The sequence below is a fragment of the Sordaria macrospora genome, chromosome 7 (genome assembly GCF_033870435.1).
Source record: "Sordaria macrospora chromosome 7, complete sequence".
Classification (NCBI taxonomy): domain Eukaryota; kingdom Fungi; phylum Ascomycota; class Sordariomycetes; order Sordariales; family Sordariaceae; genus Sordaria; species Sordaria macrospora.
Window position 1 is genome coordinate 1148833 of NC_089377.1, and position 22498 is coordinate 1171330.

Below are 22498 nucleotides of genomic sequence, written 5' to 3' on the forward strand. Positions count from 1 at the left end.
CGGTCCTGACTTTAGGAAACTGCACCCGGGAACAACAATTGAGAAGGTCACGCACGTCTCGGCTGTCTCGACAACTGAACTTCGAGCAGCAATCATTCTGCAAAGTTTTCATGTCAATCACGACGGACGCCCGCGGTTGTGCGCATACAGCCTTTCCAATCCGTCTGCACAGCAGTTTACATAAAACCACTGCAGAAACCAACCCCACCACAACCACAACCTGTCTACTCAACATCTTTTCCGTTCCGTTCTGTTACCTCAATGGCGATACTCACGTTGGATTCAGGTTACCAGCCCTGCCAGCTACCAACATTCCCAACCGTTCTTCTAGACAAGTGGCTGTGCTCTTGGGTTCCAGCGGTTCCCTGGCTCAAAGAGGTAGCCAAGTTGCCATTAAGTTTGAGCTGCCTCTTTTGATACTTGGTTTGCCCCCGTCTTGGCCGCTTTTCCCCCTCATCCTCAATATCACCTCTCTCCACCCGCACCCTGACCACCTAACCTAGTTCTAGACAATGGCGATACCAGACAGACACATGCAACCAAAACTCAACAACAACGACAAGATCGTGACGCGCCATCCTCATTGTCTGTATCAAATTCCTCGAGCGAACTGAGACTTGGCTGGGGCGCAGTTCCCGTCATGCTCATGGTTCCGGTTACTTTTGCCTCCTCAAGTCTGGACTTCGGAGCCATATCGAGTTCTTTGATCCGACGCTCGCATCGAACAGTACGGCATCAAGCGGGTATCAGATGGCAGAGTGAGGGATAAAGGAATACCCAGCATTCGCCTTGGCTGCCATTTACACAGCCTCGTCCGTCAACCATTGGAATCCATGATGGGCCCTCCATGATATCTGACTATCGACACATCTTCTTGCCGCCGAGCAGTGCGTCAAGCTCGATATTGAATACAGGCCGAATGTTTCATGAAACGCCCTCACAAATCGATATCCCGTCGTCGCCAACCGCTTGCTGCCATCTCCCTGCGAGAAACACTTACTACTTAGCCAATAAGACTGCGAACCTGACACACGCCGCCGTCATGGAATTGCATTATCTTGGCGGATGAGCATTTCATTTCCACAACACATCCTCGACATCCAAAGTCAAGGCCAAGATCGTGCTTGTTTTGAGATCGAACCCGAATCCGAACATCCAAGCAGCGCAATTACACCCTCCTTTTCTCGCATGCGAACTACCACGACCACCCCTACCACGCACACACCAAAAGTCAAGCATCATCAACAAGAAGCGCCACACTCATCATCCCGATGCGCTGTTTAATGCGTAATGATGCGACATCCATTTGCGACTTCATGTTGACCATCCAGGCCATTGCACATTTCAAGCTTTCCCACCACCTTCTGGTCGCCCGGCACTCGAGCAGAGACATCCAAGCCACCATTGGCATCTCCTCATTCCACTTCTTAACCGGAATACTACCCCTCGTGGCGCTGGCACCACATGTTCACATTTGACCAAGGTGACGACACCTCCGCTCCGGCTTATAAGAGCCCGGACAACCGGGACTCCAATCGTCCACCGGCAGTCATCCGAGAACGCCATATGATTCGTTCTTGATCTGCCAAATACCGGCACCTCAAGGCTGACCTCTAGGCTTCCCTTTCGCTCCGGACAGAACATCCTTCTCCTCAGAACACTGCCCGCTTATGCTTACTACTTTGGTGCGCGGCTTACTTTCGTCTTCTCTGAGCATCTACTATCGTGACAATAACTGTTTGGAGGTTCAGCCCAACGACGTGGAATTAAAGGTCCGCCCTAATCGAACTAATCTCACCGTGGCTGGGTTAGTAAGCGGTGGTCAGTATCAGCCCCCAACGGCGACACGCGGGATATTGAGAAGGCAAATCAATCTGGCATGTTCAGGAACCAATCCCCCAAAAAGAGTACGCCACCGCTGTCAAAAACATGTCTCCTTCTAGATGGGCTCTCGTGCAGAAACATGTTTCCAGAAGGCTCGCCTTCATTTCATACCCATGCTAATATCGGAACACGGCGGGCACATCTTCAAAAGGGCGATTTAATTAATACCTTTCATTCAACACTACCTCGGGGCTGCTAACACAAGATAAGCTTTTATCGATCCTTCGCGCAAAATCAGTCCCCACTTATCACACCTCTAACACCCTGGAGGTAATTCCTGTTTAGGAAGCTGATTGTTAACATCATCTCCAAGTGTCAATGCCCCTTTTTCGCACTTATATCGATGCTGCCCTTCTCGGATAATCCTCGCAGGAAGAAAAGGTGGCTTGTATATCACCCAACGCGACCTACGAATACGCATCTTCTCCGTTATCACCGTGGAAGGTTGTTAGCACGGCGATACGCAAGGCAGCCAGTCAGATCTCACCACTTGCGTCCAAAATCACCGTGAAGTTTTTTGAGCAATGACCCTGGGTTGTGAGCCGCATGTGGTGCCCAGAATGTCACAGACATACATACACAGCCAAGGCTGTCCAATATCACGCCGAGAATTCAGCCTTATCGCAAGCCGAAGTTGTCGGCTTCCGTGTATCATCACCGACAAGACCGTTTGAAAGTTACAATACTGTTGCAGAACAACGACCCAGGAAGCAGGTCACAGGATCGAAAGTCCAGGAAAACATCACATCACAAATGCATAGTAGATATGTGACTAGGTATGCAACTGTCTCGCTGTCATGGCCCACGACACTCGATCTCATCAGGCACTCCACTCACTAAGTTGCTTGTTCCTTGCCTCACTACTTGCCCAGACCGATACTGGACTACCTACACCTCTGCCGGGATTAGAAAGGTTAAAACTTCCTCTTAGTGCAGATCGGTGGCGAGAAGCAGAGTCCTACAGAAGAGTAGCACTTACTCTAATGAGAAATCCTAGTTTTCTGTAGGCCCAAAGTCTCCCGCTAACCTTTCTGATCCTGGCAGAGGTGTAGTAGCTCCATCAGTCAGCTCAGAAGGGATCGGGGATGCCATGATACAAACAACCCACAGCGAGACACCCGGAACACCGCTGAGTGGCCCTGGTTATGGTGTATCTGATCTCCATTTGCACTTCAGTGGGCGGGGGGGGCCAAGCATGACCGTGATCTCTGGCATATTTGCCAACGAACGAAACCTCCATAGCTTTCACTATCATGCACGCAACGTGCCCAGCTTCACAAGGTCAATTGGACGCCATTTACCTCCGGTGTTTCAAGTAAGCCTATGTGCGCGAGTCTTGGACGTGTCACGATTGACCCGCCTGCCAGCGAAGGTCTTCGTCAGTGAACTCCACATGATGTTGGGCGGTTCTCAGCTTCGTGGTCGGCGATGATGCAAGTTGTTCAGGATGGCCCTGCTCCCAATTTGCTGGGTCCGTATGCAGAGTCTTGACTTGACGATCTGAAAGTCTATGGTACGCCCGGCGATGCCACGCGATATGCACTTTGCCCACGACTTGCACGCCATCAAATGCCAGACAGTGTAGTCCTTCTACCGGCCTCGCAAGTATCTTGGACTTGGAGCGTGTCTGCTTCGCCTTGAGGCCCTTTTGGATTTCACGATCATTGCGCGTTAGTACGATTGTCGCCGAAATCCGTGCAGAAAAATACCTGCACAGAAAACACCCCTATTTCAATGATCATGGTCGACCAATGAGAGGTTCTTCCAGGAAAGGTGGTAAAAGGATTCTCCGATCCTAGAACAAGAACAACAAGGCCACATGCTGAAAAATATCAAACCTCTTGCTCCCGAACCGAAAGCGGTGATGGATGGGGCGATCAGTAACTGACCTTGAGACGCAACCAACATCTGGATTAGGTAGCGGGAACCCGATGAGTGGTGGTTGACAAAGCCAAGACCTATGAGAGGAGCTTAAATTGAGGCTGTGCAAATGCAAACCCGCTCAAATGATCGTTTCCGAGCCATCTATTGGTGGCTGTGAACCAGGTAAGCAAGGGCCCCATTCCATATGGATTCTGGCCCGTCCGTTGTTCGCTTCGCCTGTTTGGGACACTCGACTCTTGTTGGCTTGAGGGGTTTTGTGAATTGCTGTGTTGTGGTCTGATCAGTAGTTTACTGTTCACAGGTTTCGCTCGAAGTTGAGGGATTTTGAAAGGACGGATGGGTGTCGGAAGATATTAGGAGATGCTGCAAGTTGACGCTGTCTCCAATGCAAACTTCAAAACTGATCAGGATGGGAACACTGATATTTTCAAGCAAAAACATCAGGCAGCAAAAAGAAACACATCAAGCTGACACCGTGGGAGTCGGCAGAGAAAAAAAAAGGGGGGTTTTCATCGTGCTTTGCCTGGGATTCACCAATGTGTAAAACGACGTACCACTCAGGTATGCCCGAAACCTCACATATGTTAGATTGGACCCACGTACACATCATCAAGAACGTCGCCGCTCGACATCTCTTTGAAGTTCAAGCAGCATCTTTGTCTGGAAGTTTTCCAGATTCAAGTTTGAAATCTGAGCTTCCCGAATTGAAGTCGGTGAGTGTCCAGCCTCACCGGTAGGGATACTTGCCGTCCCGGCCGGTACTCGAAACAAGGGTTCAGCGGTGCTCCAGGGGCTGTTTGCACGTCTGTGGCGTACGGATAGCTACATCTTTTTTTTTTTTTCACACCTGATTCCTCAAAGTAACAGATAACAAATCATTGGGAAGGTGGTATGGAAAGAAAAAACATGTCCAAACCCCTGGCTTTGCCTGGGCCTCCAATAAAAGCCCAGACCACAGGACTCGGGACAGAACTTAGGATCCAGGACCCAGACACACACATGGTCCTCCGTGATGCTTCCCCCACTAGGATAAGGGTGAAAGGGAAGAATTGAGGCGCAGCATCTGCATTGCGTCGTCGACGTAGGACAAAAAAGGCAGGAAAGCAAAATTTATTCATCACTCGTTACGAAACGGGCTTGGGGGCTTGATGTCAGTCCCTTTCCCGGCCCCGGTCCCGAGTGTGGAAGGAAAAGCGGTGTCTTTGAATGTAGGTACATGCTACCCTACAGTGCAAGCAAGAAACTGGTATGGTAACTTACACGATGAAGAGTACTGACGAATGGAAGACGAACATCATTCTCTTTCGAGAAAGAAATTCTGAGCTTCCAGGTAGAATAATATCGGAGTGTGTTAGGTAAGTGGTATGTCAACTTTCGCTTCCGATAGGCAAAGAAAAGTCAGGGGACTCCTGGATGACTTCATCCCAACAACACGACTCAGTCCAGAACGCCAAGGAGACAATCTCCGACATCAATATCATGGAAAATCATGCCAGGCATGATGATGATACGCAGCAAGAGGCTCGGCGTTCGTTAGTACCATGATATCTATTCGCTTCTCGCTCTTGATACCGGATCAATTGCAAGGTAATGTAACAAGACGTAACGGCTGTTTCGTCTTTCTTACCTTTCTTACCAGTCACGTTGCTGGAAGAGTTTAATCCCAATCGGAGACATCGAGACTAGCCATCTAACCGGCCAGCTAGCAAGCAATGCCGCCCGCCTAGGCTTTGATGGTCAAGGTCATATCACTGACCAGGTCATGATCACAAGGTGGAAGACCGGAAGCTTTCCTGATCCGTGCTTTGATCAACAACCGGGGGGAGACCACGGCTAGCTCACGAACGGAAAGCTCAGAGAAGGGAAGGCGTTATTGCTATGATATGCTACCTTTGCTACTAACCAACCTCCAACGTCCGAGCCTCAACCTCCCTCCGGTCTCAAGTTTAGCCCGGCCTCCAATCACCCACCGGCCGGATACCGTACCGAAAAAAGGGAGGCAAAAGAAAGAAAGCCTTGCGACTGAACTGACCGGACTTGGCTGGACCAAACAAAAACGTATCTTGAACTAATCATCTTGGCCCCATCATCACTATCGTACAAATGACAATGTCAACAGGGACTCAAGGGAGGCACGAAAAGTCTAAGCCTCACTCGCTTCACGCAATGTGTCGGTACACGACGTCGGCGTATGCCCGGGCGGGTATGTATGTGTGATGGCGTGTTCGTTACCTCCACCCTCCTCTGCCATCTAACCTCCGATTCTCAACAATATTTTCTAAAGCTGTGTGAGACTCCTCATCGGGCAGTGTGAGGTCAATTAAGAAAAAAATCTTGGCCATAGCATTTCTGATGGTGATAGGTACTCTACAACAAGGGGATAGGTAGGTGATGGAGTAACCGCTCACTCATGCTACCTCTACTGTACCTCGACATACCCAAACTGCCTCATCCAACCATCGATTGGGCCAACCCGACCTATGCCAGCGCGTAGGTCAAGGATAGAGAGAGGTATGGAATCCATCAACACCTCATCACCATCCAAGGACGATTCACGTTTTAGGAAACAGACATGACGAAAAATCTCGCATGGTCCACCACGTGTGAGGACAGAAATTAATGGCGAGAGACTGGAGCCAAGGTATGCATGCATTATCATCTCCGCTGTCGTCTGTCGTCAGAATCACCACCATCTTTTGGGTCAACTGGATATTGCAAATCTCCATGTCCGACTCGGCGCATCGTGGCTGTGAAGGTTGAAGCTACGTTGTGTCGTCTTGATGTCCGTTTTGATGGACTGTGATTGTGATGGGATCTTCCCAAGACATGATAGCTAGGTAGGTATGCCAAGTCCTGCCTTCCATGTGTTTGTTGTTGTCAAGGGCACCTAAAGTAGTTAGCACATTGCCTCTGGAGTCCGGACTATCATCACCCTGAGCGTGTCCAGTCCAGTCAGTATCAAACTAGGTCAGGCGTGCTTCGTTGGGTTGTTTCATCAAGGTAGGTAATCTTGGTCTTTGTGTTCTTGGATCGTGGCTATGCTCTTGATTTTCTCATCGTCGACGGCGAATGGTGTTCAGGAATGATGACCGGATACCATCCACATCACATCACATTGAAGGTTTGGACGTGGAGATCGACTTCCCTCACTCAACAAGTTGTACACTATCAGTGACCACGAAACTTTTGTAAAGCAAGAACTCAAACTCCACAGCCAAGAACAACACAGCCCAAATCTCCAGTTTACTCAAAGGACAACCAATGTTATGTTATGGATTGAGCACGTTGGAACTTAAGAGCAAGTAGACTCTCAAGTGAAGATTGACAGCCAAGGCATAGCATGACAGGGTGTCAGACATCATCATCAATGTAAAAAGCGGATATGGTTCGCAAGGGAGAAATCAACTGAGGCGTCACGGTGTGTGCCTTGATCTCCAGCTTCATGTTGTCAATCTGCCTCAACAAATTCTGATCTGATGTCTCCATCGAAGTTATCTGGATGGTAAGAAAACGCCTTGTAATTTGCCATCGGGGCTTTAGGGAAGGTGAAAGTAAGATGATGGGCGAAAGTGAAATTGTGAGCGGAACGGAGATCTGATGGAGTGAAGAAATGATACCGAGTCACGGAGGCCTCCCAGGGGCAAACCACAACTACAGGTATCGACAATGTTGGCGCAGCAAAGATGCAAAGCGGACAAAGATGGAGGCCCAACGACAGAGAGACGAATCTTCCACCGGGTAATTCAACACAAAAACGTTATAGAAGCATAAAGCGATTCAAGGCCGTGAGAGTCGTCCAACAGAGAACGATGACCATCAGGGACTGGAAGATGGGATGAAGGTGAATTAGAGATAAAGATGGGCAAATGTCTCAACCACCGCGAACAATCACAGTCATGGCAGCAGCAGAGATAAATATTCGCGACTGTGGGACTGTGAACTTGATAACGGGGACGGAGCCGGTGATGACGTATATGTATCGGTGTTGATGCATGGATTGTGGCATTGATTGTCTCTGGAATGACGAGAATGTTTTTGGTTTTTGCAATTGTTCCGAAAAAGGTGCAAGTCTATCAGGGTATGATGCGTTGTGTAATCCTGTGCCTGGATGCTGTGTAGAAGACACTCCCGGGATGACGATATACAAACAACACAACCAGCATCAACGAGAGCGTCTACAAGATCTCGCCGAAGCCTCCCGTGAACTTCGGCACATATCTGGCTCGTGTGACGAACCGTTACAAGCACAGGAGTATTATCGCTGGGATAGAACAATAGAGTAACGGAGTAGTAGCCGAAAGGTACTGGTAGATTGTGATAGCTATTGCTTGCTGAAGAACCGGTAACAAGAGGCCGGGGAAGGCCTTCTTTTATACCGGTCTTCATGGACCCGATATACTGGACCCGTGGACCCGAACCTTCGTCTCGGGTCCCCGGGACTTCGGGTCCGATCTGATTGGTCGGCTAGTCTAGTCTCCATGATTGGATCGTAACAGCTCGGAGGATGCGACGACACCAGAGAGGTCCGAGTATGGCCGTTATCACGCAATCTTGACGAACCTCCATACGGTCCCCTCCTGTCCTTCCTGCCAAACCATCGATACCTCGGATCCCTCCTTCAAGCTTTCTTCTGAGCCGCAGCCTGAGCCGGAGCCTTGTGGCTTCACCCATGCCTTGACAAGTTGCGGGATTTCATTCACCTTTACCAGTGCCTGAGGAGCAAAAAGTGAGCGCAGGATGTATCCGGTCTTGTTCTGCTGCGGTGTCGTACATCCCTCTTCGTGCTCTTCATTTCCTGCCCGAACGCATACCAAGCGCTCCGTCGCCCCATGTCTGACACTCACAACCTGATAACTGCCCCATGTCTGATCAGAGCTGGGGTCCTTCCCGAAAAGGAGTCCGAGATACCGCCCGCTCGCGGCATTTCGCAACCCGAGCCAGCCGTCCGTCTCGACGCATTGCCAGTGCCAGCTGCATTTGCCTGCGAGCGGATGGTCTTCCCCAAACACGGCTGGGGTTTGATGGAGGGTCAACTTCCCGCCGACTAGAGTCAGCGCTAGGTTGGTAGGTTGGTGGAGGATGAGGTATGTCGACTTGGCCGTGGGATTGTCGTCACGATCTTGGTAGGAGTCACTGGCGAATCCTGGCATAGACGAATCTAAGAGGCGGGGCATCTTTGGACGAGGCATCCGGTTGATGACTGGATGAGAAGAGAATGTCGCTGGTGATGCCGAGTCGGACGTGGGAGTTCGGATGGTATCGCTCGAAGAAGTTGAGGGTGTACGAGAAGCATAAGATGAGAAGGAGGAGTGCGTACTTCTCGCTGATTATGTGTGGGCCTTTTCTTTCATCCGGACGCGACTTAACCAGACATCGAATGAGAAATCGAATGGGACATCCATGCTTGTCGGGGGGCCGAATGGTTCTTATACGCTGAATCAATCTCTTAAGCCGGAGGAAGAAGGATGAAGAAAGTAGGAAATTGCTACTTACTATTTCTTTCTTTCTCAGACGGCAACTATTGCCCACCGGGAACGCTTCAAACAACTTCACACATCTACCCAGGAAAAGTACGGATGCTTGCTTTTTTAAGTCGCTTGATCCAACAAATGTCGGCTACGTCGATATCTGCAAACGGAGTTAACGGCCCAGCATGCACGGCCGGCCGAGGACAAATCAGTGTCCGGCTACGAAGCCTGATGCCCGGACGAGTAGTGAAAGCAACAACCATATCAATGGTGATTACTGAGTGGGAGAAAGAGTGAAAAGAGTCATGAAGGAATTACACAACGCATGGAATTATTGGATGCTGCCATGTTTCGCTGTTTTCACGTTCTTGATATTCTCAACTCGGCTATATATGGTCGGAGGTGCACTTGACGGTCCCGTCATACTAGTCACCGGACTGCCGCTGGTTGCCAACAAGATGCCTACTTCTGTAGTCGATTAGAACCGGAAGGAGCAACCAAATGACGACGGATTCGAGATGACTATTATGAGGCGGTCCTTGACATTGGCCCAGATGTCCCAACAAATTTCCACTGTTGAGATCCCACAACTCTTCACGTTCTCATCCATCTCTGTTACTCCCGGACAGCTCTAGGTACAACGTCCGCACCCCTTCTGGCTGTTCCATTCCAAGTTCCAGAAGTCAGCTTCAATACCACCAAACAAATATTGCGAGGAAAGGAGACATACCATCCAGTACCGCAATGGGCACTTGTCGTGCCGCAGAGTCCAGTCGAGGTACAGCACTGGTTGTTGAAATCGCCGCCATTACACGTCCAACCTCCTTTGCTGGGGCCACAAGTGCCATCCACCGACGGAATGTTGGTCGTGATACACGCGTTAGACCAAGTCTTCTGGCTGTTCCATCCAGGACAGGTATGTCAGCAATTGATCCGTTCAAGTTCGCCGAGCAGATTACTTACCATCCTTGACCACAGTGGTTGGCGGTATTGCCGCAGAAGCCGCCGCCCGAACAACACTTCCCAAAAGTCGACCCGACACAGGTCTTCCCATTTTTGCTTCCACATACGCCGTCGGTCGAGATGCTGCCGGCACCTGAACCTACACCTTCCTGACACTACTTAGCAGAGATCGGACGAAAGCCCATTCGTCCGCCAGCCAGCGGTTCCCAGTCCGCTCCTTCCCACTCTGACACTTACACCCGCCCACTCGGCGACCCACCACCACCAGCGGAGGGGTTTATATCCTATGTCTGTCACCCAATCTTTCAACACCTCCCAATGGGCACATGGCCAAGCGGTTTAACTGCCAGACTCACCGGCTAAGCCACGACTCGTCGGGTTCGATTCCTGACAGCGGGATCTTTCTGTAATAATTTGCAGAAAAGGTGATGCATCCCCCGCCTCCGCCCCCTTCCCCAGCTTGTTCTGGGGACAACCGCTTGACCATTGTCCCATTCCTTCTTTTTTTTTTGGTCGTTTTGCAAATACGTTTTGCAATATCCGTGTCCTTAGGCGGGGTGGATCTATCTATATTACACTTTCACGCTCTCTTGCTTGCCGAAGCGTGTACGGTGGGTGGTTGATGGATTGGAGAATCACGTCTTGCCGTTCTAAATTCCACATAACCCACCGGCTGAGATGCCTCCAGCACCGTGGCTGCAGATTCCGTAGTTGGTATGGTAACTAGCATCTCAATGGCTGGTATTTGAACCGCAGCAGCCACTGGATGAGCAGCAGTCACAAAATCCTCGAAACGACCTCTAAGAAGTCCAAAAGCGGCTAGAGCCGTATCTAAGACAGGCTATATACTTTACCCACAGCTTAACCCAACTGGATCATAGGGATGCATCCAGTAGATTGTCATGGGAGTTGGCTGCTAGTCAGAAGGTACGCACAACTGACCACGGTTACAAGAAGGGCGGAAAGATTAAAGTGAAACCCTGGGATTGACGATTATGACCTAACTTTGTCTTGCCCTTTCAGGTTAGAAGCTGTCGATCCAGATGGCGTTAGTAGTCGGTTTAGACAACACGTTCTACACGTGACCATTCAGATGACTATGGTAGGTAATATTTGTTCCTTTTTAGCAGCCCAAGCATCCTCGCCTGATTCACTCTCCAGCAATGGATTAAGTTCACTAGCCTTTCCCTTCGCTTCTTCTCTTCGCCCATTACGCACAGAAAACAGCCTACCCCGACTCGGAAGACATGCGACCGGTCGCATGCTATGGCTTATAAAACTGAATTAACCACATTCCAGAACCGTTGTTCCTTCTTCTCAACGGGCCCATGATGGCGGGAACGGAGAGGCTTTGTGAATACTGCACCGCTATTGACTTTGAACAGCTTCGTCTTCCATCTTCCGAGGATGTGAAAAAGCTGAACAAAGGACAGACAATCGAACCAACATTTCCTTCTTTCATCAAACATGACGAATATCGTCCCCACTGGAGCCTTGGATCCCACAGCCGTACTGAGAGTTCTGCCGCCACTTGCTCATTCTGCCGGGAAGTCTCTCGCGTTCTCGAGACATCAGGGGTGCCAGTAACAGCGCCTGCTTTTTTCGAAAAGGATCCCATTTGCGACGTCTATTTCACCATTTCTGGCGGCGTGGGAGCGCCTCCAGGTGTGACCTAGAAACGATACGCGCCACTTAAGAACTTGTTACGGAAGCTCGCGTTCAAGCATGAACTCCTACGGCGTCGACTCGACCTCTCGTTTCCCCGTATGTGACGCTCAGCTATGTTTGGGGTACCACACAACAAATCATGCTCAAGCGTGAAAATCTCCTTCAGTTACAGTCGGCCGGTTCCCTCTCGGATCTGACACCACAAACTATTACAGACGCCATGATTTTCACATCTGATATGGGATATCGGTACCTCTGGGTGGACGTGCTCTGTACCATACAAGATGATGACGCGGATAAGATGTCTCAACTCCAAATCATGGGTGATATTTACAAACATTCGGTCTTTACAATTGTGGCCGCTGCTGGTGTTAACTCTGATGCAGGACTTTCCGGTGTCCGTACCCCTCGAACGGCCGTGCAACACAAGGTTCAGGTCAAGCCAGCGAGCCCACGACAAGCGCCCTTGTGGCTCATCTCAACGGTTATGCCTCTTAGCGGTACCGAGGCCCGTGTGCCTTACACACATAACCTTCCTTGGCACGCCCGTGGATGGACATTACAAGAAAAAGTTCTGTCACGGCGTGTGTTCACGTTCACAGGCGAGCAACTACTCTGGAGCTGCAGGCGGAGTCAGCGATGGGAGGAGACCGACACGGAGACCGAGCTCGCCTCTTTTTCCTGTAGCACTATGATGAAGCACACTTAAGACTTGACCTAGACCCCGGAGCAGGCTATACAGGCGAAAGGGTAATGCAGCTCAACTTCAGGAAACTCGTTTATGATTTCTCCAACAGGAATCTTTGCTTCGATGGTGATGCTCACGACGCATTTTCTGCCGTTCTTCGAGAATACACGGAAATGACTGGTGAGCAGTTCGTATGGGGCATGCCTATTTCCGAAAGACATTTCGACAGTGCATTATGCTGGGAATCGAATGGTACCATCGTCCGAAGAAAAGGGCTTACGACTCTACCTACCACCTCCTTGCGTACCAAGGTGCCGTTTCCGAGCTGGTCGTGGCTCGGCTGGAAAGGGAAAATACGACCACCTGTTCATTTTCGCGCCAACCTGGGGTACGTATTCACATGTTATACCATTTGCTGACATTGTTCTTGAATTGTGAGCTATGCTAACGCAGAAGGAACATGTACCTGAAACTCATTATTACCCCCTACATCCTGAGAAATACGCCCCCTCGACTTGTCAAAATATCTGATGTTCCGCTGGATAACAATCCAAGGACCACAGCTTTATCCATGGACGGTACAGAAGCTGTATACCGAAAACCGCCGCTGTCGCTTAACAAATATCGAAAGGCGGCGGAACTCGTGACCTTGGACATCATATACAAGAAGACACTCTGTCTAGATATCACACCGGAGCGCCTTTTACACACCTCTGATGACCAGCTTCTGTTCTTCTGGTGTGAACGCGCGCACCTTTATCTGGTGAAGCCGGCGTACGACTACCGAGCCATCGAATCTACCACCATCGAACGACCCTTCCAAGTACATGTACAAGACGAGGACGGATCCACCATGCAAAACAACGTCCACCTCCCGAATTTGGATGATCTAGAAGACGGCGAATGGGCGGCGTTTGTTGATACAGAAGGCCACAGCCAAAAAGAACGGATGAAGGCGGAGTTCATTGCGATTGCTACTTATCGCGCGAGTCCGGGGATGGTTCCTGGCGAAAAGAAGCGGAAGAAGGTTGTCGCCTTGATGCTGGTCAGGAGGCAGGATGGCGGCATCGCGTATAGAGTTGCTATGCTTGACGCGGTTTCTATGCAAAAGTGGCTGAAGTGTAAGCGGGAGAGGATTCTTGTTGCTCTGGGATAGAACACCACGCGTTTTTTGCCGCTTCTTCTCTCTGCTTTTCTCATCGAGATTCTCGGTCATTCGCGCTCAGCCTCTCGAAGTTCTAGACATCCCCTCACCGCTACATACTACAACTCAAGAATTATTCCGGGAATTGCTCAACTCGAGGACCACGATACCTCCACACCTCTATCTTGTTTGTGATAAGGTGGCCCTATGACGGAACGGCCCGACATCCTCGGTTGGTTGAAATATACTACGGCAGGAATCTAAGGATGAACAAAAAATGATAGCTTCAGTCCTCGGGGCTTCTTCCTGCGTTTTCCAAACCTCTTGCTATAGTTCGGCTCTCACATTCGAGGATACGCAAGCGAGGTACATACCGAAAGTCCTACCATCCACCAAGTCGGATCCCCTCCTCAAAAGCGTTATAGTCAGGCTCCCACGTGCGAGGGTTACCGTGATAATGGAGGTCGTCGTCAAAGTACCAATCGCCAAGGTTGCAAAAAGAGAGGGGTCGTGGATACAAGGGCACCAGAAACTCCATACCGTTGGTATAGTCTAGCACGTTTCTTTCCGGCACGAGCTCGGGTCCGTGGGCAAAGATGGTAGCCCTCTTCTTGAACGGCCAGTAGTCCTGAGGACCATCCCTAAAAGTGGTAAACAGGCCCCAGTCAAATTCGAGGTGGAAGTGGTGCTCAAGTAGGAACATGAAAAGCTGAAGAGGGGGAGGTGGCCGGTTATAGCCAATGTCGTTTTCGCCAATCTTGTGGTTTGCGATGCCTGGGCGGTTGTATAGGTCGTCGAAGACCAGGGGTATGTCTAGACAGTTCAGGTTGTCGCAGAGATATCCTTCACAACCGTGGGAATGCGGAGACGGAGAGGGAGACGAGGCAGATGCACATGCACATGCTGGCGGAAAATATGCAACGAGTTGCTGCTCAGTCGAGCTTTTGACGTCGACCTGCATCAGTATTTCCTCGGTTTGGAAAACGCCAAACAGAACAACCTTCGCTGTAACGGTTTTGAACGGCGTAATCTACAGTAGGACTAGGCGAAGTTGAAGCCGAAGTCGGACCTACGACCCCATCTCGTTCGGCGTAGCAGCACGTACAACTCCTCCCAAAGCGATAGCTCCTATCAAGGTTCGTGACATAGGTGATGATAAACTCAAACATGTGGACCGCCTGCATAGCCGACCAGACAACGGCCTCGGCTTCGGCCGGTGATCCAGCAAACTTGCCTGGGTCGAACAACTCCGATAGCAGTGTGCCATCACGATGGCATTCCATCCAAGCGCTACCCGGAAGGTCCGGGCAGCGGCCACAATTTCTATCGGCATAAAGGCGGTCTATTTCCACCCGGATTGCTGGACGAGAGGGATCCCGTGTTGCCGGCTTCGGTATGGTTTTGTTGCTGTTGTACTGCGATATGGTAACACGAATGAACCACTCGATGAACGGACCGAAGACCTTCTCCTGGCCGCCCAGCTCATCATTGAGATCATAAACGGGGAACTGGCGCAGATACTCACGCATGTCCTCTTTGACGGTAAGCCGGAAATACCGCTCGCTCGAGCGGTCCGAGGAGGCCTGGCGCATGAGATCCCCGAGTTCCTTCCTCCGCGCTTCTGCTTCCAAAGATCCACCATTGCCCGAAGACGAAGACAGCGATGACAACGGCGTATTATCCAGATCCTCCTCCTTCGGGTAAAACGGCGCGTTATACGCCCTCGCAAACACCGCGCCCATAAGAAGGGACATATAAGCAGCAATATGAAACCGCTCCCTCCAGACACGCATGCCCTCTCCCGGATCCTCTGGCGCGTTGTCGTTGATGGGCGGTGGCGGTTTCCTGTCCTCAGGCCAGAGGTTTTGCGCTTGCTCTGTGGCAAAGGCCTTGTTGATCGTGAGGTGGTTGTGACAGTACCGTAGCTCAACGCACCGGACGAAATGATGCAGCCCGAAGACGGAATCGAGCTCTTGAAGCGATGGCTTCTGTGACTCGCCAGTCAAGTCCTCGGGCTTGGTTTGGGGGGCAAGACGTCCTTGGTGGTGGGTATCGTGGACTAGAGCGGTGGCGCGGACCTGGATGGGAGCTGTTAGACGGATTGTTGGCACTATGATAGTCGACTGTAGTGTCCGGTGATTTTGGACTGGATTACATACCGCCAGTAAAGCCCAGTCAAAGGCTGGCATGACCTTGGGGGCGATGTGCTACAGCACCCTGGGGGTATTTTCAAGCCAAATTCCGTGGATACGACGGCAGGTTGAGATTCAAACCCGGAGCTCAGTGAAGGAGTCGCATGATTGAAGGATATAAAGGATGATCTCAACAGGAGCGGAGGTTAGGGCCGTCATGTGTGCGCGGACGGAGGTTTTGTCTGGCTTCCAACAAGATGATGACGGTTGACAGGAGCTTGGTCTTACTCGAATGATGAAGGTTGAAAGATTGGCTGGTCAATGAGAAAGGAGAAGAAAAAGAAAAAGAAAATCGACGTTGGTGAGGCTAGTATTTGAAGAGACACGAACATGGACCAACATGTCTTGGTAAGTTACAGCACTTCTCCCACAGTGTCCAAAACAATAATAACTACCTCTATAGACTAACACATGCATTCTAAGCCTACCTCTACCTAACAAACCAACTCTCGTAACGATTCAAACTTGAACAATCTTATCCACTCCCTCAGGCAGCGTCTTCTGCTTCTCAACACATGCCTCGATAAATCGCAACGGCAACTTCAACTCCACCTCAGACGCGTCCTTCTCTTCCAACAACGTCTTCGACTGCTCCAAATATGCCTCCTTAAAAATCTTCCACAGCTTGACATCCTCCAAACGGCCACCAACCCCACCCTCCCCGCCATTCTCAGCTGCCCTCCGAGGCCTAGGATAATACGGATCATTCTCAAAGAAGGCATGAACCAAATAACTCACGAGCCCCTCCCTCTTCTCCTCCGTATCCAACTCCTTCAGTTTAAACATATTGCACAAGTTGAAATCCAACAGCCACATATCCGCCAGAGTCACGTTTGTTCTGATATTCTCCTCGTCGCGTCCCCTTGTTTGCGGTTGACGACAAATACTCCTGTGTCGACCACCACCCAAAACAAACTCAACATCATACCCATCCGTTCCAGCTGCCCAATGCATCTCCGCCAGAGTCTCCGCCATCATTGTCGCATAATGGTCCACTGGCAGTTCCAACTCCAGCATCTGGTCCAGGTGGAGGTTATAGTTCCTCAAACCGAAGTTGGCGGACTCTATTATGGTCCCGTCGGACCTCCTCGGTCTTCGTCGACCAAGGTAGACGCGCGCAATACAGTCTCTGTTGACGGGGTTAGCGCTGACGGCGCTCTGCTGGGCAGGTGGACAGTAGAGCTGAATTAGGGCGGAGCGGACGGCGGTGGGGAGAGGGGGGATGCGTTCGGTGAATAGAGCGGGGGCGGGCAGGATGAAGGCTGATGACGATGGGCCAGTCTTGGACGTTGACTTTTCGGAGTCGGGAAACCTGCGAAGATTCCTTTTCCACCAGAGGTGAGGAGCCTCGGCGACGGTGGTTGTAGAGGATGCCTTAGGGTCGCCATCAAAGCGGCCAAGGTCGAGTCTTTCGGCAGCAGCATCGTAGGGGAATATCGAGAAGACTCCCGGGAGTTGGACGCGGCTTTCGCGAAGTGACTCGGTGTTAACGGTGCAGGTATCATTGCGAGAGTCGCGCCCGCGGAAGACCTCCGCTATGCGCATGTGGACGTCGTAGTCATTTTGTAGGGCATCACCGAAGGAGGGGCGAGCGATCTTGAATACCGTTGCGTCAGGCTGGTCGGGTTCGATGAAGACGAGGCCGCATTGACCGAATCCGATTTTCCACAAAGTTTTACCTAGATGGTCCCGGGGGTATTGTTCTTCAAAGTCATCTGTGGTGAGTCGGAGGGAGAGGGCTTCTTTGAGTATGTCGCGGGGCGTCCGAGTGTCTTCCATGATGCCAATTTGAGCGGTAAGCTTTTGACTAACCAAACTGTCCTGGGAGAGTATTGATGGAGGAGGGAGGAGTTGGTGAGGGGGCACAGCAGTGACGGACTTTAAATAGGCCCAGTCTCCAAGTCAATGGCCATGGTTTCTGCCTATTTGATGGAAGTCGGTAAACTGCTGCCTGCACGTGCAAGAAGACACTCGGCAATGCCACGCGTCATCTCAACCTTGCAGGTAAATTAGATCGCAACTTTCCCCGCGGGCACATGTCCCTTCCCGAGTTTGACATCAAATACCCGGAAAGCTGAGGTGCAAGTTGAAGGTTCACGTTCATGCAGCCGTCAAACTTCGGAAACATCTTACCGACCACCGCGAAAAGAGCCATGATGATAACTTGAGGTCGTTGCCAGCTTTCACATGTACATCACTTGGTAAGTAATCCATTTCAGTTCAACCCAAAGAGCCCGTCAGGATCTATGGTCGCACCTTTGGTAGTTTCGTAAGATGCTTGACATCTTTCAAGACCCTCCACATTCTTATTCCTGTTCTTTTTCTGAAATCGAAAGGTCTTTGAAAAAGCATCACCACTCAAGAAGCAGAATTTATCTCTCATTCTCTAGTCGACAGGGATAGGCTCTGACGGCGATAGCTTTAATGCATTCGAACATCCACATGTTAATGTTCACCTTTCGAAACATCCCCTCTCATTTTGACCACGCATAACGACTTTGTACATCGATAGGTTGCTAATGTGCCTTCCTTTGGCCAGTTGTTGTGCAGCCTCACTTCCTGTCCATCTCTAGTTAGGTATGCATATACGCGGGCTTGTAAACAGTACAACAGTGGCTTAAAGTTACTCGAGAGCGACCTGATTCAGAAGACCCGAGTTGCATGTTTTACAGCATCACGGTAATATGCCCTGTTTGTACGCCCGCATGTGGTACAAGTCAGGCTCTGGACCGCGACTGTCTCGCACTCGGTCCCAGAAGGCAAGTGTCACCTTAGCACCTAGGTAGAAAACCGGGTGGGGCCTTTAGGGTCCCTTCACTCATAGTTTCTTTCTTCGTTCTCCCTCCGCAAGCATTCTTGGAGTTTCATCGCATTTTTTAACCTAACCGACCTCCTTCTCTGCTTTTGTCGATAATTATGGGTCGATTTTGGAGGTCGCCTCAAATGTGGAAGCTCCTGCCGTGGTTCAGTTGTCACGCAAGTCTCACGCTTCTGATTTTGGTTTTACAAACGGCTTTGGCGGAGCTGCTGGACAACCCCCCTGAGGACCAGCTCTTTCGTCGAGGTCTCTCCCGAGGTAACGGACTCTCCCAAGTCTTGCCCTTAGCATCATTGTCTTCTGGTCAAGAGTGGCCTCGCCAACGTTGAATCGCTCGGAGAAATGGGGTATGCAGCGAGTGCTAACATATACGGCGCTTTAAAGTGGTCGTTCTAGGAAACTATCTTTACATCGATGGTGGAGAGGTGTCTCAAATATCACAGCCAGAAAATCTGTACAGCCTGCCCAATAACTCCACCCTCTCGATCGACATATCCAAATCGTGGAACGCAAAGACGGTTCAAATTAAAGCAACTCCAAAAGAGAACGGCCCTGTGCCTACATCCGACGAGGTGTTGTGGACTGACCCTAGCGGTGAAGCCTTCTACGTCCTTGGGGGACGGGTGCCGCGCGGTGTGGGCAAGGAACGGCTCGCAAAAGATGGCATCTGGAAATTTACAGTTGACGGAGTGGGCGGTGGAAAATGGGCACTGGAAGAACCCTCCAATATGGGTATGCTGAAGAGTCTTACTTTGACTTGGGGAACGGCACATGCCACCAGTCATACCTCATCAAACAGCATTGGATTTTTTTCTCGGAGGCATGGCCAATACATGGACGGATCCTGACTGGAATGATAACATGAAACCCATCGCCGCCATGGTCTCTTATGATATGAAGACAAAGACTCTGTCAAAGTCCAGCTTCCAGATGGCTATACCACCAACTGGCACTTTACGGGATGCACGAGCAGAATACGTGCCTCAGTTTGGCCCCAATGGCTTGATCTCTGTGCTGGGAGGAGTCACTTTCAATGCGGAGCTGGCGCCGGATCATATGCTAGACCTCACCAACATCACGTTCTTCGACCCAAGGACTGGTCAATGGCTGTGGCAGAAAACGAGCGGCAATGCCCCAAGGAACCGGCAATCGTTTTGTATGGTGGGCGTCACCGGCCAGGCTGGAACGTACGAACTGTAAGTACCTAGCATGCATACTCTCTGCTGAACTCCCTCCTCCCATCCCCGGTTCTAGAAGAACAGAAAAAGGAAAGGGTAAAGGATTGAAGAAGGGAAAGGCAAAAAGGAATGCTTCGTCGAATTTCTGAACCAATCCATCCTGAAGCGTTGACTCATAAAAGCTTGCTAACACCCAATCAAAACCCCCCAGATTTATCCACGGCGGCAACGATGCCGGCAATCAAATGTCGTATGACGATTTCTATATCCTCAGTCTCCCCGGCTTCCACTGGTTCGAAGTGACGGACCTTTCGCCCGAGCCTCGCGCTGAGACGTCTTGCGCAGTCATAGGCAACCGTCAAATGTTGATCGTGGGCGGCCACAATTTTGCCCAAGGATCCAGTCAAGGCTGGAAAGTCAAGGATACATTTCCCCAAGGCCTGGGCCTTTTCGACATGGTGGACTTGACCTTCGTCAAGGACTTCTCCTACAACGCCCACGCCGAGGCCTACAGGACGTCCAAGGTCGTAGAGGACTGGTACAGAACCAACACCAATCTCTCTGATTCTGTGCCGTGGTCGTCTAAAGAGGTGAAAGACATGTTTCTGGCAAAGCCTGTTGTTTTTGACGATTCAAACTTGGCCACCACCACACCAAGTTCTACGGCAAGTCCTCCGAATACGACAACACCTGGCAGCAATGTCGGCCAAATCGCCGGTGCAGTGGTGGGAGCATTGGTGGGCGCGGCAATTCTCCTGTCACTCGTCTACTACTTTTGGAGCAGGAAACCATCACCGTCATCGCTGGTGGAACTCGGGTCTCTAGAGGGGACACTTTCATCCAACACCAAAACCGAGCTTTCGGCGGAGCCGCTGGTGACGGAAATGCCTGTCTCGTGCCCACCGGGCCTTAAAACAAGCCACGAGGAGACGACACACGAGCTTAACGCACAAAGTGATATCTATGAACTCGACGTCACTAGTTGCGCTTGCGAGCTTGACGTGCCGACGAGTCGCACTTGTGCTAGCGATGTGGCGAAACAGACCGGTGATCTAGAGGACCAGAAACGGCACTCAAATATGGCGCCTTCCCGAGAGAGTTGATAATAGCTTGGAAGGTTCCGGTGAATCACTCACTTATATGTAGTGGCAATCAATGGATGAAACGTCCGCATATTCATCCCAAACCCTATCTACACGCACCCAAAAAGATCCCACGTTTCCCAGACACTCTGCAATATCTCCACCGAATTTTTTGCTACAGTCATGAAGCTTGTTATGCTTATTCTTCTTGAGCTAATTAGATCATTCGTGGTATATTAACGAAGGTTCAGATCCTTCAAGGTTTGCAAGCCATGTATTTGCAATCGCAGCGTCCGACGCATGTAGAGTGTTCAAATTTTAGTCCAAGGAATTCAGGAATGGATCGGAAAACCCCAAATTGGTTTGTAAAATTCCATACAGGTCTTTCCTTACTATCAAAGTGGTTGTCTATTCTAGAGGAACAACGGAAGGTCTTCAAAATTTGGGTGCGGGTATGCAATGTAGGTAGGGAGGTTTTGGGTAGGTACATCTCTTTAGGTATGAATAGAATGGCGGCTCGTAACTTCGATGCACCATGCACTTACCTCCAGTTGGGATGAAGACAGACAAACAAATGGTCTACATGATTCAAGCGTATAGTATGGCTAATGTGATGAATGGCTTTCTCGAAGTCGTAACAATGCCAGATCTGTGTACAAGTGTTCCTCTATGCCACCATCCATGTCCAGTGTCAATTTCGCAATTCGCAATCATCTATCATCGCAAGCAAAGCGACAAACCTCAAGTTTCACGCCTCCAGCACCAATTACATCATCAACATTACTACCAGCTATCTTTCACGGATTCACAATTAACCAAGTCAACCAGCCCAAATACCAAGATCCAAGTTCCAAAATGGCCATCCCGTACGTACTCATGGATCCATACATCCAACCTAAATGTTGGCTAGCTCTCTCCTTCCCCCTCTTCTTCCCTTTTCTCTCTAGAGACTAACTTAGCCAACCCTCATTACTACATTACCTTACCTATCTACCCAACAACACCAAGTCTACCTCAAGCTCTCCACTAACCTGCTAACCAGGTACTTTTATTGCACGATCCACCAACAACAGGCCAGATTCCCCAGCATACCAGGCGTACTACGCAACCGAGAAGCAGAGACAGGCCGAAGAATATGTGGAGGGACAGTTGAAGTGGAAGGAGAAACGGGAGAAGGAAGAGGAGGAGAGAAAGAAAAAGGAGAAAGAGAAGAAAGATGAGGAGAAGGAGAAAAATAAGGAGAAGGAGAAAAATAAGGAGAAGGTGAAAAATAAGGAGAAGGAGAAAAAGTAAGCTATGTATGGCGGCGGCGGCCTTCAAGAAGGGTCGAAATGCCGTATGGTCCAAGGTCCAACCCAGCTAGCTTACAGTGGCATGGTTGGTTGGTTTCTACCTACTGTGTAGAGGTAGGTCAGATAGAAGGGATTAAGAGTTGACAGACAACTGGAGTACCTAGCCAACGGTTGAACACAGAAGACAGAAGACGTACCTAGACAGGTAGAAGCAAATAACTTTTTTTTTCTCCTAAA

General features: G+C 50.3%; 5 protein-coding genes across 5 annotated transcripts; 2 read left to right on the forward strand and 3 right to left on the reverse strand.

Moving 5' to 3' along the window:
- Positions 1-8309: 8309 nt before the first annotated feature.
- On the reverse strand, positions 8310-8957 carry SMAC4_03382 (uncharacterized protein; the record flags this gene model as incomplete). Its single annotated transcript, XM_003353016.2, has 1 exon — positions 8310-8957. One exon carries the CDS (start codon positions 8955-8957, stop codon positions 8310-8312), a length of 648 nt encoding a protein of 215 aa, XP_003353064.2.
- Positions 8958-13015: 4058 nt separating this feature from the next.
- Positions 13016-13711, forward strand: SMAC4_03381 (uncharacterized protein; the record flags this gene model as incomplete). Its single annotated transcript, XM_003353015.2, has 1 exon — positions 13016-13711. The coding sequence occupies one exon, from the start codon at positions 13016-13018 to the stop codon at positions 13709-13711; it is 696 nt and encodes a 231-aa protein (XP_003353063.2).
- Positions 13712-14081: 370 nt separating this feature from the next.
- Positions 14082-16050, reverse strand: SMAC4_03380 (uncharacterized protein; the record flags this gene model as incomplete). Its single annotated transcript, XM_003353014.1, has 4 exons — positions 14082-14704; positions 14805-15777; positions 15859-15906; positions 15973-16050. 4 exons carry the CDS (start codon positions 16048-16050, stop codon positions 14082-14084), a joined length of 1722 nt encoding a protein of 573 aa, XP_003353062.1.
- A 300-nt stretch (positions 16051-16350) lies between these two features.
- SMAC4_03379 (uncharacterized protein) lies at positions 16351-17670 on the reverse strand (the record flags this gene model as incomplete). Its single annotated transcript, XM_003353013.1, has 1 exon — positions 16351-17670. One exon carries the CDS (start codon positions 17668-17670, stop codon positions 16351-16353), a length of 1320 nt encoding a protein of 439 aa, XP_003353061.1.
- Positions 17671-18807: 1137 nt separating this feature from the next.
- SMAC4_03378 (uncharacterized protein) lies at positions 18808-21222 on the forward strand (the record flags this gene model as incomplete). The annotated part of the gene is made up of 3 exons (XM_003353012.2): positions 18808-18967; positions 19509-19905; positions 20099-21222. The coding sequence occupies 3 exons, from the start codon at positions 18808-18810 to the stop codon at positions 20988-20990; spliced, it is 1449 nt and encodes a 482-aa protein (XP_003353060.2). The 3' UTR covers positions 20991-21222.
- Between the last annotated feature and the right edge of the window lie 1276 nt (positions 21223-22498).